General features: G+C 50.6%; 3 protein-coding genes across 3 annotated transcripts; 1 reads left to right on the top strand and 2 right to left on the bottom strand.

Moving 5' to 3' along the window:
* Positions 1-1,461: 1,461 nt before the first annotated feature.
* EMWEY_00005810 (hypothetical protein, conserved) lies at positions 1,462-3,549 on the bottom strand (the record flags this gene model as incomplete). Its single annotated transcript, XM_013481417.1, has 1 exon — positions 1,462-3,549. One exon carries the CDS (start codon positions 3,547-3,549, stop codon positions 1,462-1,464), a length of 2,088 nt encoding a protein of 695 aa, XP_013336871.1.
* Positions 3,550-7,722: 4,173 nt separating this feature from the next.
* EMWEY_00005800 (hypothetical protein, conserved) lies at positions 7,723-9,651 on the top strand (the record flags this gene model as incomplete). Its single annotated transcript, XM_013481416.1, has 1 exon — positions 7,723-9,651. One exon carries the CDS (start codon positions 7,723-7,725, stop codon positions 9,649-9,651), a length of 1,929 nt encoding a protein of 642 aa, XP_013336870.1.
* Positions 9,652-10,428: 777 nt separating this feature from the next.
* On the bottom strand, positions 10,429-10,932 carry EMWEY_00005790 (TB2/DP1, HVA22 domain-containing protein, putative; the record flags this gene model as incomplete). Its single annotated transcript, XM_013481415.1, has 1 exon — positions 10,429-10,932. The coding sequence occupies one exon, from the start codon at positions 10,930-10,932 to the stop codon at positions 10,429-10,431; it is 504 nt and encodes a 167-aa protein (XP_013336869.1).
* Positions 10,933-12,450: the final 1,518 nt, after the last annotated feature.

The raw sequence follows: 12,450 nt of genomic DNA, 5'->3' as shown, positions 1-12,450 counted from the left end.
TCAGTATTCAGTGCGTGCTGTTGTGGCACTCACCTGGGCTGTTAGATTGGCTTTCTGCAGCTTTTCATTGTAGGAGCATTTGTATTACACGATTCGTACTGAGGAACAACTCCTTTTGAAGTGACTATCTGAGGACGCAGTTCAGAATTCCCATTAGGTATCACTGGTTGGGTGCGTCCATGACACTTTTCACTACTAGTGTTTCAAAATAGCAAAGTTTATTGCTACCGGTAATTTGATGTAGCTGGAAGGTAGAATTTGAAGGGGAGTGTTCACCAGATTCAGGGAGAACGGATTACAGCGTCAAAGGCTACTATGATCCATTTTCCCTAGGATTTTCGTTACATATAGCGCTGAACATGGTGCAGACACACCAGTGCCCCTTAGTCTACCTTCTGGTCCCCTGTTTTCGTTATTAGCTGCTGAAGATGGTCCTGCTCCAGCACACTGATTGCCTCGACTTCACTTAGTGCACGGAGGTTCCTCCGCGTCGAAAAAGCACAATGAAAATTTTATTCTCCGAACCTGAATACTGTGACCAGGGACAAGATTGTGCCCGCAATACTGGCGCACTGCAATACCTCCCGGTCGCCATAAGCTTCGATAACCAAATGCAGCAAGCGAAAAGCGAACTTGTTGACCCTTTTTGTGATGGAATTACCCACAAAGAATGGTCGAATACTGCCTGAGCTACCAATTCTAGAACATGCTGTGGGAAGTGCCGGTACATTGAAAAGTGCCCATGCTGCTGCCATCAACCAAGCTTGCTGCGAATCATAAAACGTGAAGAACTGTACTGATTAGCCCATGCAAGTTCCTGTCATGCGTGCAACTACTCATGAACCTGTAGAATACCCTCACGTGCACAGGGTAAATTTGTTATACACTCGAGGCGATGCGCGGCGCATGAAAAGGTCGCTAGTAAGTGGGTTACGGATAGTCTTGCTCTGCCAGCCTACAAGATGATTCAGGGACGTGCTTGGTGTTTATTACTATACTGTTCGAGACGGCAGCAGCCGTAACCTCACTTTGAACCCCACCAACGTTCAACTCACATGTTTAGTTCTGGCTTCTGCGAATGCTTTTCCACAACATTCGAGAATAGCTCGCAGGATACGGAGATGAAGAAACATGTGCTTCGTATCCCCCTTCAAAAGCAGAAACATTTCTGAGGTTTCGTGTATGTAAACATTCCAGGACTGTGGCTCCTACAGTGAGCCAACTTTTCCTAGTGCCCTATGTGATCTATCCATTTTCGCGTTACTTTTGAGCGCCTGAAGAGCTATTTTGAAGGCTGTATCAGTCACGCTGTCTCTCCAGTGATCGCTGAATGCAGGAGGATGTGTGGGCAATCCGAAAACGATGAAGGCTCCAGAGAATCCAGGACAAACTAGACCGAAGTTGAGGACCTGACCACGAGGGAAGCATTCGTTACATGCTCTTGCTCACTGGTAGAATGAGTCACAGACATATACGATGACAAAAATCGTAGTCGTCCTCCCTCCAAAAATTCCATAGCCTATGCGTAAAAACACTATGCCTCTCTAAAAGGTGGAAAATGTCTCTCTTAAGCGAAATTATATCTTGTGGCGGCGGGCGCACTCCTGTCTTGTAGATGGCCAGCGCCGCGCTAAGACGCTTGACCAGCCTTGGAAGCTTCTTTTCAAGATCTCTCTTTCCATGATAGCTTGCGGGAAAATAGTACTCTGTACGGAAGCTGGCCACAAACAGTTCCCACCAACTGCTGGTTTCCATTTTCTCCTGCAAGAGCTCGATCGTACAGACCACGTAATCAAACATGAAGAAAAGTTCCGCCAGTCGTCTAGAGACATGGAAAGCGCCAGGTCTCGTAGGAGGAGTCCTAAGCCTGTGCAGAGCGTGGTTGACTAGATACTCGGACAGGCGCAAGAGACTTTCCAACTCAGCCGAGTTCAGTGAAGGCTTTGCAAACAATTCACGCATAGGCACGTATATATTTAGAGAAAAACCCTCAAACAAAAGGGCGGAGAATGCAATATTTGTCCTGAAACTCCTTGGAATATCGTTTGGATTTACCACTGGGAGCCTGACATATGGATGAGTGAGCATCTCCTGTATGCTCGAAATACTCGCTGGCACAATAGCCCTACCACACCTACCACACGTTGGCTGCATATGAGGGGTCCATAGTACTTGGACCCCTTGCGTTGATTGCCCAGCTTCACGCATGCTTTCGCCTTGAATTGTGGGCAAGCCTACATCGAGATAACCATCATTTCCATGCATAAGTCCTCCCTGTCCCTCCCCGTAGACCACCAATGGTTCCAAAGGGAGCCCAGTTGTACGCGATGGATATATTGAACCAGCGCTCGTGCCGGGATACGCTGTAGCTTGCAATATGTCCTCCGCTCCAGTCATGTATTGCAGGTGCTGCATGCCTTCTGGGTATGCTTGGAAAAACATATTTCCCGGAGAATGCACTTGATGGCCGAAAGTAGGATTGCTTGCCATCGTGCCCTCGGGTCCTCGATATTCCTGGGCTCCAGGCCCAACAACTGACCCAGAAGATTGACCCCCCGAGCAATGAAATTCTTTACTGTTGTCTGCAGGGAGGGATCCGGATATACTATTGAATGCGTCTTCTCTAGAGACTCCCCCAATATGGGTTTGCGAATTGGAGACATTCATGTGGGCTGGTGCGAACTTTCCGGCTTCTGGATGCGGCATTTGCGGCTCGCCGACTGAATAGATCTGCCATGGATTCGTTTCCAGCCAAGAATCAGGATTCAATGGGCCCAGTGGACTGTTAGTTGTGCCATCGCTAGGCCGATGGAAAGCATCACTAGTTGTCTGCTGTTGTAACACGGAATGTGGCAGGCCAGGGGGGAGAGGTGCACTTTGAACGCCATATGGTATTTGTTGTTCATCACTGTCAGAAACAAGTGCCCCAAAAGAATCCCTTAAACGGCTCTCTTCCTGGTTATCATTGACGGCATACGAAGCAGTTTCCCTCCAATCATTAGGATTTGAGAGATGCTTCGATAAAGTCCCCAAACCGTGCATGTGCCACAATGAATCGCCTTGGATCGCCTGTGGCTGCACACCTCTGTCTCGTTCAAAAGCTGCTGCAGAATCATAAATACTGGAGAGATACCAACCCCTCTCATTCGTCGTGGGGGTCTTACCGGTAAGTCCAAGCTCTTCTTCTAGCTCGACGCATTGTTCCAGAATATCCGATAACTCCTTTGCATCAGCTGTGTCCGACAGCCTGCGCTTCGCGAGCCCTGAGGTCTTTGCCTTGTTATGGTGGGAATAGCATAAGGCTACACAAGAAATAATTGCAACCAACGAAACGATAGATACCAGCGCCACAGTAATAAGCGGTTTGTGATGCGGATTCCGGCGCAATTTGCTTCCAAGCCTGAGCCGATGGCGGTCATAGTTGGGTGCCCCCACAAAGGGACTTGCGGACTGCTTAACTAGTGAGGTAGGGAAGACTGACGGGGTTAGTGGTTGTTTGAGTTCCCCCTCCTCAGAGAAATGCCTTTCTCCAACTCGATTTCGAGGCATTCCTAAATCACGCAGACAGCAAACAAACCCATACCTCGGAGTTAGGCGTTGAAAAAAAAAAGGTGGAATTCGCTTATATTCCTTATGAAGAGTATATTTCCTTTCGGCAGTGTGTAGGTGTTCACCCGATTACACACGTCTCGTGCAGGGTGCCGGCGGCTTTTGCTCGACAGCCGTGCACATCGATCTCTGGAATTATCTTGAAATGGTCTCGACAGTATTCAGTAGTCTCACATGTCTCCGTTAAATATAAAAAATCAAATTATTACTAGGTTCTGTCCAGAGGAAAAGCAGGAAAGTTCTCTACGCGTCCCCACCACTCTGCCGCCGAAGAGCTGCGCGTACCTGCCAAGTTTGGCACAGGCCCACATTGTCCCTTTCGTACGGATATAAAAGGTTGGCATCGTGCCATCAACCGTCATTTGATCACTTGTTATCACTACATATACAGACTTTATATTTCACAGGCTTCATCGACAATTTATGTGTCATCAAGCTAAATATCCCACCGGTCTACCAAGCAGCCGATGGGCTCCACTACAGGCATATTGACTGCTTCTAGTCTCAACCCTGCTTCTTACCCTCCCTCCACGAAACCCCTGTCCCAGCAGGTTGACTTCTCCTTGAGTTAGTGGCGTTAATTGGCTCACACTTGATTTTCTGGGTCCCGTTGACCGGCTTGCCAACTCGCGCGCTTCCGTGGGGCTGTAGAATAGTGTACAAGATGTTGCAAGTCCAGCGAGCGTCCTGGATTTTGTTAGAGGACTGCTAGTCTATTGCTTCTGTGGGGCTCCAGCATAGTCTGCCCGGTGTTGGCAAGTGCCGCGAGCGTCCTGAGTCTTTTTAAAAGACCGTCACGAGCTGCAATTGGGCGAAAAATACTGAGGAAGAGGGTCCCCTATGGCGCCTGTCATCCTTCCCGAGTCTCCAGCAGCCCATTCCCCCTGTAGCATACTCTGTGAATTGCTGGCAAGCCTATCTGAAGTGGGAGCATGTATCCTTAATCGGGTTTAGTGGGTAAGTGGCACGCAAGCAATAGTTCTCAACAACTGTCTGTAGCGCTTCTACTTACAGCCACAAAGGCTTGTTGGAATTTATACGTGGGCCTGTTTTGCACCTTGAATTGTAGGAAGGTGCTTTGCAACGCATGGCTGGCCGCCTCCTTCCGCTACTTCAGAAGGTCGTGCCGCTGCGCACAGAACGGGTGGAAGCTGGGAAGGACGCAACTGCATTTATGAGGATGCCTCATCTTATTTATTTTGGCATTGTTGAAGCTCACAATAATCCTCACGTAAGATCAAGTGTTACTCTTGCTAGCGTCACGTGGTCACTTGCTAGCGTCTCGTGGTTTGCTCGGTGTACTTGCGAGGAACCGCCTTCACAACCACAACAGGGTGGCCTTCAGCAAAGCAGTGAATAGTAATATAGGATCTTAAAAATATACACCAAATTCGTCTATGCCTTCTTGCAGGTCCCAGTCCATCCCGATGACAGGCATAAGACTGCATTTTATGGTTGCACTGGCAAGCTTGAGTGCGCGTTCATGCTATTTGCGCCCGTGGATTCGCCTGCTGAACTACAGTGACAGGCAAAACACGATTGCTTGGGCCAAATTGATGAGGACTGGATGGTCATGTAAGTACATTGCATGCTTACGTTCAACCGGAATCCGCAGAGGCGCCTACAGCATATGCGACGTTCTCTGCAACTGCTACACGCGACCAACTGACTCGTACAAAAACAAGAGTGTTCGCCTTTTTTGCAAGTTGGACTTCCTTGGGTTTCGTGTTTCGGCAGCGGGGAACCAACGAAGTCCACCGATAGAGGCCATTCGGAGGTGGCCTTTACCCCTGAACTGTAGTTTGCTCTGCGGCCGTTAGGCCCACGGATTAGGGCCGGCAGTCACGCAGGTAACACCTACGACATCAGTGAACTGGGAACCAGCGACAGATAGATATTTGTTGACGCAACAAAAGATTCTCAAGAATGAGGATTTCCGCTTCAACTGTATGCTTGTATGGCTCTCTGCCTAGTCAGCGGTCTACACTTTTTCTGATCAGTTACGGACCGCACATAGAACCTGTGGTGGGCACTCCTGACTGGATTTGGCGGCCATACTTCTCTAAATAAAATGTAACGCTAGACAACACTCCATACAAGCGCAACCAAGCCTTCTTGGCTGTGTGCACAACAATACGAACAGTTATGGAGGCCTGCCCGTGTACCATTTGCTTCCTTTCGCCGGTTAGGTATGCAGTGCCCACTTCAGGCAGGGTTGCCAAAATAGCCCAGAATATACTTCACACCCCCTTTCAGCAGCTCCAGGCGATTGAGCCGTAAGGTTAAGGATTCTTGGAGACTAGCGAAGTTGGTCAGCTCCTTATAAAGGAATCTCATATTAAGTACTCTCGCTCCGGCAAAGGAGCATAGTCATCGGGATGGAGTGAGTTGCAACAGTACAAGCAGAACAACACTGTTGCTCAGATATGCTGCAAAACATGCAAATTGTTATTATATTTTGATGCTACTGTAGCACAATACGGTCCTCGAGAAGGGCCGATGGACCTCGCCCGCACTAGCGTGCTCGCAGTATATGCACGGTACTATTGCGTGTGCTGCTCTCTGCGCGTCTTGCTTAAAAAGTAAGTTTCAGTGTTACCATTGCCGTATTTAAATGAATAAGCAAAACAAATACTCAAAGGTTGGCTTGCTGGTACTGATGTTTTGCGGAGCTGGTCGCATGCAGGGTCAAGGGTGGCTCCCCTCGTGGGGCTGAAAAGTGCAATGCCTGTCTCGGAGCATCCAACTATCCAACATTTGCTCATTTCCCATTTTCTTGAGACAGAAGCTCGCATTTTCTCCTGAGACTGCCGTATTTGCTCACTGTACGTCCTCTGGTTCCTCAGCCGAGTGGCCTTGTCGCCGCTTGGGTGCATTGTTAAGTCCGTAGACGCCTGCTCCGCCGTACCATTTATTCAGTCAATCTTCCATAGTTGGATTTTTTCGTCCGCATATGTGGTTGTCTTCTGGCCTTGCTTCAGCTAGGCCAGATACTTACAAGCCAGGAAGCAGCCCTGGCATGTTGCAGCCCACATCAGGAAGCCGAAAGTAGGTTGTACACCTCCACAGAGAGGTCCTCCGTATAGGCAGCAGCCAAAGAGCGTTGGGTGGCGAACTTGCCCACTAGCCCGAGTCACTGAGAGCAAATGCTTTGATGTCAAACGGTAAGCACGAAAGTCGCCGAGCCCATGCTTTCCCGTTGGGGAATTCTCACGTGTTTCGTTACTTCATACACTTCTTTTGTGTTTTGACAATGGCAGACACAACTAGCTGTCAACACAAAGCGCTTGGCCTGCACAACGCCGCAGTAACAAAACCACACCAAGCACGCTACAATGCGCGGCTGTCACGAGGGACAGAACGCCTGTTGTGCATAGCTTACCTCCTTGACAAGCATGATGTCGGTATTTGGTCAACGCTACGCTTGCTGCTGTGTGCAGCTTTAAGATGAACATGGGCGCTGTGTTCAGGGCGCTGCAAGTATTGGCGCAGCGTCATCTGAGCGACCACGTCTACCGAGTGCTTGTTGTACGTATATTCCATCCGTTCTCAACTCCCTTTAAACTGCTCTCATATGCGTCATTTCTAGCCGATACAGTTTTGTCCTTACATCCTTTTGTTCAGTCGTCCCCTCTGATTCTTTGCTGCTTCTGTGTGCATGCAGACAAGCCCAGCATTTCAAAGGTTCGCAGTTGTCTCCTCTCAGGGAGCTGAGGCCATGATGAAGAAGGTGACGGACGCAGCACTCGTGAGACCTTCAGCTGCACCAGATGCATTGCTGTGTCTGCTGTTGTTGACTTCCATCTTGCCGTGCTGGAGCTGCCGCCGAGGGGTTACGCGGCCAACTCTTCGTCAGTATTGCGATGGAGAATTATAGGGTTTATTTTCGAAACTCATAGCAGTGCATTTAGGTTCATGTGCGGCACTGGATCCCCGAAAGGAGTGCGGGGGCCTCATGAATTGGCTGCTGTTCCCTTGTTTATATCTGTTTTGTCCACCCTTCTCTCCTCTGTGCAGAAGGCGACTGAGACAGCTCGAAGAACCGCGTCATCGTTGAAGTCCAATAGCAATAGCAGAAGCAACAAATAGGTTTTTTTCTGAGATACATGAAGTATGTGGAGGCGGGAAGGAACTGCATCCCTTATTCGGAGCATCAGGGCGCGGCACTGCATGGCAGCAGCGGCTCGCCGTGCGCTCCATCGGCGAGGTGCAACCGACTGCATTCATCAGAAGGGTTTGGGTGGCGACGCACATGGCCTATTTGGCAGAAGCTGTAGCAGCTGGGCTCCTACAGGCCCTGGGGGAGTTCCTGAAGATGGCGAAAAAGGGACAGAACGGCGGAACGGCAGACGTGCAAAAACACGTGATTGTGTAAACAGTTCGAATAACACATCGTTTTGTACAGAGATAAATGCAGAAACGAAGACTCCAGAGGGAAGCGACAGGCCGTTCCTTCCAGCTGCAGTGATTGAAGGGGAAAAACCAGCAGCCCCTAATTGGGGCTTTGCCCCTATCCCCTTCGTGGCTTCTGGCCGGTCGATGCCTGGTCAGAGACTTCTGGCTTGCTCCCGCGAGGATGTGGCAATTCTGGCAAAAGCGGAGGCGAAGTACCCATCACCACAAGAAGTGGAGGGGGGAATAATTGTTCGCATTATTGCTGCTAAAGATGCTCAGAAAGTCACGTCCCCAGTACTGAGAGTCGTGAGAAACCGCCAGTATGGTATCCGCAAGGGTGAGAGGCTGCGTCTAGCTGTGGGCGGAGCCCTCTTTAGCGGTGTGTTGGCCGCACTCGGCTTTTGGCAGCTGCAGCGCATGCATGAGAAACAAGAGATCATTGAATACAGAAGGAACCATCTCTCCAGGCAGCCTATCGTCATCACTGCCTCCCCCTTCCCATGGACGCTCAGTGCTGCCGCCCACGCCAATGTTCGTGCAGGGAAGCGGAGCGAGGACCTTGCAGTAGAGCTCCCTAGGAGCAACACAGCAGAATGGCATAGGGAGCCAACGGCTGCTACACCATCCACCAACCAGAGGCTTCCCGCATTAGAATCAGCAGAGTGCCAGCGCAGTAGCTCTCCTTCCGCGCATCCTGAGCAATCTGGTGATGCTTATGCCCAGAAGCCGCAGGAAGGAGCAAAAGAGTTGAGAGCGGCAGAAAGACGAACACAACGCAGCGGTCGCCTGCTTGCCAGGGCCTCTGCGGAGGATGTGGAAGTAGCAGTAAGGGAGTGGGCGTACACCCCAGTGGTGCTCCACGGGGTTTTGGACAGCAGCACGGAACTGCTCGTGGGGCCACGTCCAGGATTGGAAATGGGGAATCCTGGGTACTGCATCGTTTCTCCGCTGCGGCTGCAGGATGGCAGCGTCATTCTTGTTAATAAAGGGCACCTACCTTTCAAGCTCGCCCACCTGCCACCTTTCCCCAAAGCAGTCGATGAAGAGAACAAACTACTTGCAATATTGCAAAGTCATCATTCACTGCAACGGCACAAGGCGACGGCTGAGCAGCATGAGCAACTTGTAGCATTACAGCAGCAGCGTAGTAAGGAGAAGTACGTGAACTATGGCGCACAACAGTATGTTGAGAATTTGCAGCGGCTAGCCGGCAGTCGGATGGAGCCCGTGAGCTCCGTGACAGTGAGAGGAGTACTAGAGCCTGGAGAATTAGCGAATTCGAGTTTCAAGGCGCTAATGTTGAAGAACCGGCCTCACGAAGGCCATTTCAATGTGTTGCACCCAGGGGACCTAGTAGAGGCCACTCCAGGCATTCCAAATAGGAGAGAGGCAGCACTCCTCATGGTTAATGCCTACTCCATAGTGTACGATGAAGATGTGCTATACCCAGCGGCCAGCGTTGGAGGGGAGGTGAGGGTGGCGAATCGGTTTATGAGCTATGAACAAAAGAAGAAGGAAGACTACCTGCTCTTCTACGCTGATGAACACACGCATTTCAACTACGCTTGTCAGTGGTTCCTCATGGGACTCTGCACCGTCGCAATGACTATTTATAAAATTGTGGAAGTGTCCAAATGGCGATGGTAGGCGGGAAACGCAAAGCACCGTGCCACACTTCAGTTACAGTAGCCATTCTTGCTACTGCTACTGCTAGACGGACCTCGGCGTTTGGGCTTCGGCGGCCGCATGTGTGAAACGAACATACAAATGACTGTTTTGTGAACGCTTCACTCGAAAAGCACACCTCCACCTGTTGCATGCACTACCGGAGGAGCACACACACACACACGCATACACTGGGTACCGGCTTAGGCCCCCAGGATGCTCCCATCCTCCCCCACCAGCAAACAAAACACACACTGGGGTCGAAGCTTAATAATTCCCCACCCGTCGTAACCGCGACTGCTGGAAATATGGGAGAGGGCTCCTCGTTGCAACCTTCATTTCGCAACCAGGTCCCATAAAGCATCCAGACGCGATTAAAAGCATCAACGGGCGCAGCAGCAGTCAGAACAGACGTTGTAGTACATGCTGGTCACGTTGCATTCTGCTAGGCTTTGCAGTTTAGTCAGATTGACCTTCCCACCCCTTGGTGCGCCTCGCCAGTCGATGGTACAATGGCCCTGCCCGTAGCGCTGCTATGGATAACAGCACTGGTCCTGTACCGTCTTCACCATTTCACGTTGCATCTTGCTCCTGTCCATCGAAGAGGCATCTGTCCTCACACTCGGCCTCTCGCCACCCTGCGATCGAGGACGAAGAGCTCGCGCCACGTCACGTTGCTTGCTACGTATGTCCCGCTTGGTAGCAAGTGCACCGCATGCCTCACCGCTCATTCAGCACCGTCGGCATCACGCACGCTGTTCAGTCTGCCTTCTGGGTGGTGTCTACTGTTTTGGAGGGCTGGCGGCTCTTGTTAAACGCATCGGAATGTTGCGACTTCAAGCCCATGATCGTCGACGTGGCCTTCTCAATTGCCACCTTGAGCTGGGGAGGGCAATGCTCCTTATACAGCTGAGAACACATGGGTGCTGCTTTTTCGTAGGCGGGGCAGATGGCATGTAACCAGATCCACCCAGCCCCTTTGAACTGTGGGGAAGCGAGCCAGTAAAAGAGCACGCACTTCATTTCGTAGTAGAATGGGAGGTACTGGAGAAGCAAGGCCAGAGGAGGGAAAGTCTCGATGCAGCATATCCATGAACACAACACCCAGAACATTACGTGCTGCAAGTGGTCGTTCTTCAGGGCCCCACTGGGTGAAGACTTCTCGTCAAGCAACAGCTGAAAGCTCAGCGATGCTGGATATACAAAGCAGACACAGAAACACAACAAGGACCCCAGAAAGGGGCCAAGGATGCTGAATGCCATCTTAATGGAGCAGCAGCCTGCACAGGAGTGCCAGGGGAAGAAACGAGGCAAGACAACAATTGCAAAGTTGCTGCCCTATGCAGGCACTGGAACACGAACAAGCTTCAGTGCGCCTCACTCTTAAGCGGCAAGATCAGATGTACCTTCAGCGTTCGCTCCCCTTTCCGAGCTACAGCCACACCGCCGCAACGCCGTCGCAGGCTGGTGCTGGGGCTTGGGGGTTTTGTTCAGGCGGCCGCAGAATCGGTGTTCGTGACAATAGACGTGATATATATTTATCGTACAATATCCAACTTCATTGTAGCGAATTTTGGAACAAAAGCGACTGGAACTTGCCTGTGCATGTCCCAGTCCGATGCCGTGGGGCCTCTCCACCAATCACACCGGGTACTGGAGGGTGCAATGAAGAGTGCGTTTTATGGGCTGTATTCTCGTGTCTAACGCACGTGCAGAAGAAATGCAGCGACAGAGTTCGTGAAAATATTTGCAATTACTACGCTGCTTGCCCATCTGCAGCATCTTGTATTTCAAATGCGCCGATGTGACACAGTGGAGCACGGTCTGAGTTCAACCGCGATTATTGTGAGCCCTACTAGAGCCAAGATGCTTGTAATGAGAGTTTCTTAAAAGCAGCTGACTTTTTAACGGAGTCTCCAGGCGCCCCGGGCTAAGCGGCTTGAGCGCCTGTAGCTGCTGGACGGGATGCGGTGTAGCATGTGTTGTGTCCAATGTTGCCAAGGCTCTGAAGAAGGTAAGAGCCATTAATCGGCCATGGCAGGCAAGCAGTAGGCAGGCAAATATTCTCCACAGTCGTATACAGTGTGCATGCTGCAGGCTTCGTTTTGCTGGTAGAAAGGGTTGTTTTGCACCGTGAGCTGCACCGGCGTGTCGTGGAACTCATGGGGAGGTGGTTTGAGTACTGTTTGCAAACTAAGCTGAGGGAATAGTCCACTTGTATCGTTCACACATACTTTCCAGCATTTAACACGCAATACTATGACTGCCCTGCCGCTTCACCACCGAGCAGGTGAGGTTTTTGTTGTAGGTCGGTGACAGGACATTGAAATCCGGTTCACTGCTGCGGTGGTCTCTCTATTGCCTAATCGTACGTTCTCGGCAGGACGTCGAAACGAAATGAATGTGGGAAGTACAATTAACGCAGCTCACACTTCTGCTACCACAAATGGGGTGGGCTATCTCTAAAGAAGTTCCTATGTGTATCCCATATCTGACAAGAAAAAAATAAGTCCTTGGTGTACTCAGAGCAACACAGAATTCTACATTCATAATGTAAAGCCTATCTTCTGTCGGAAAAATTCGTGTCACTGTTTTATTATGTGATGGTCTTCTTGCCATCTGCGTCAATGCCCTTCCTGTAGTACGCCTGCGCCGCTCAGCTGGCAATATGTGTAATCGTATGTTCCCCTGTTACAGGGGATACTCTTGTCAAGGAGCTTACATCGCTTACAGTCGACACACCCGAGCCACCTCGCGTCCTTGTCCTCCCCCGACATTGTG

This window comes from Eimeria maxima, genomic scaffold (genome assembly GCF_000499605.1).
Source record: "Eimeria maxima Weybridge genomic scaffold, Emw_scaff33, whole genome shotgun sequence".
NCBI lineage: Eukaryota > Apicomplexa > Conoidasida > Eucoccidiorida > Eimeriidae > Eimeria > Eimeria maxima.
This window is presented reverse-complemented; position numbering and strand designations above follow the sequence as displayed.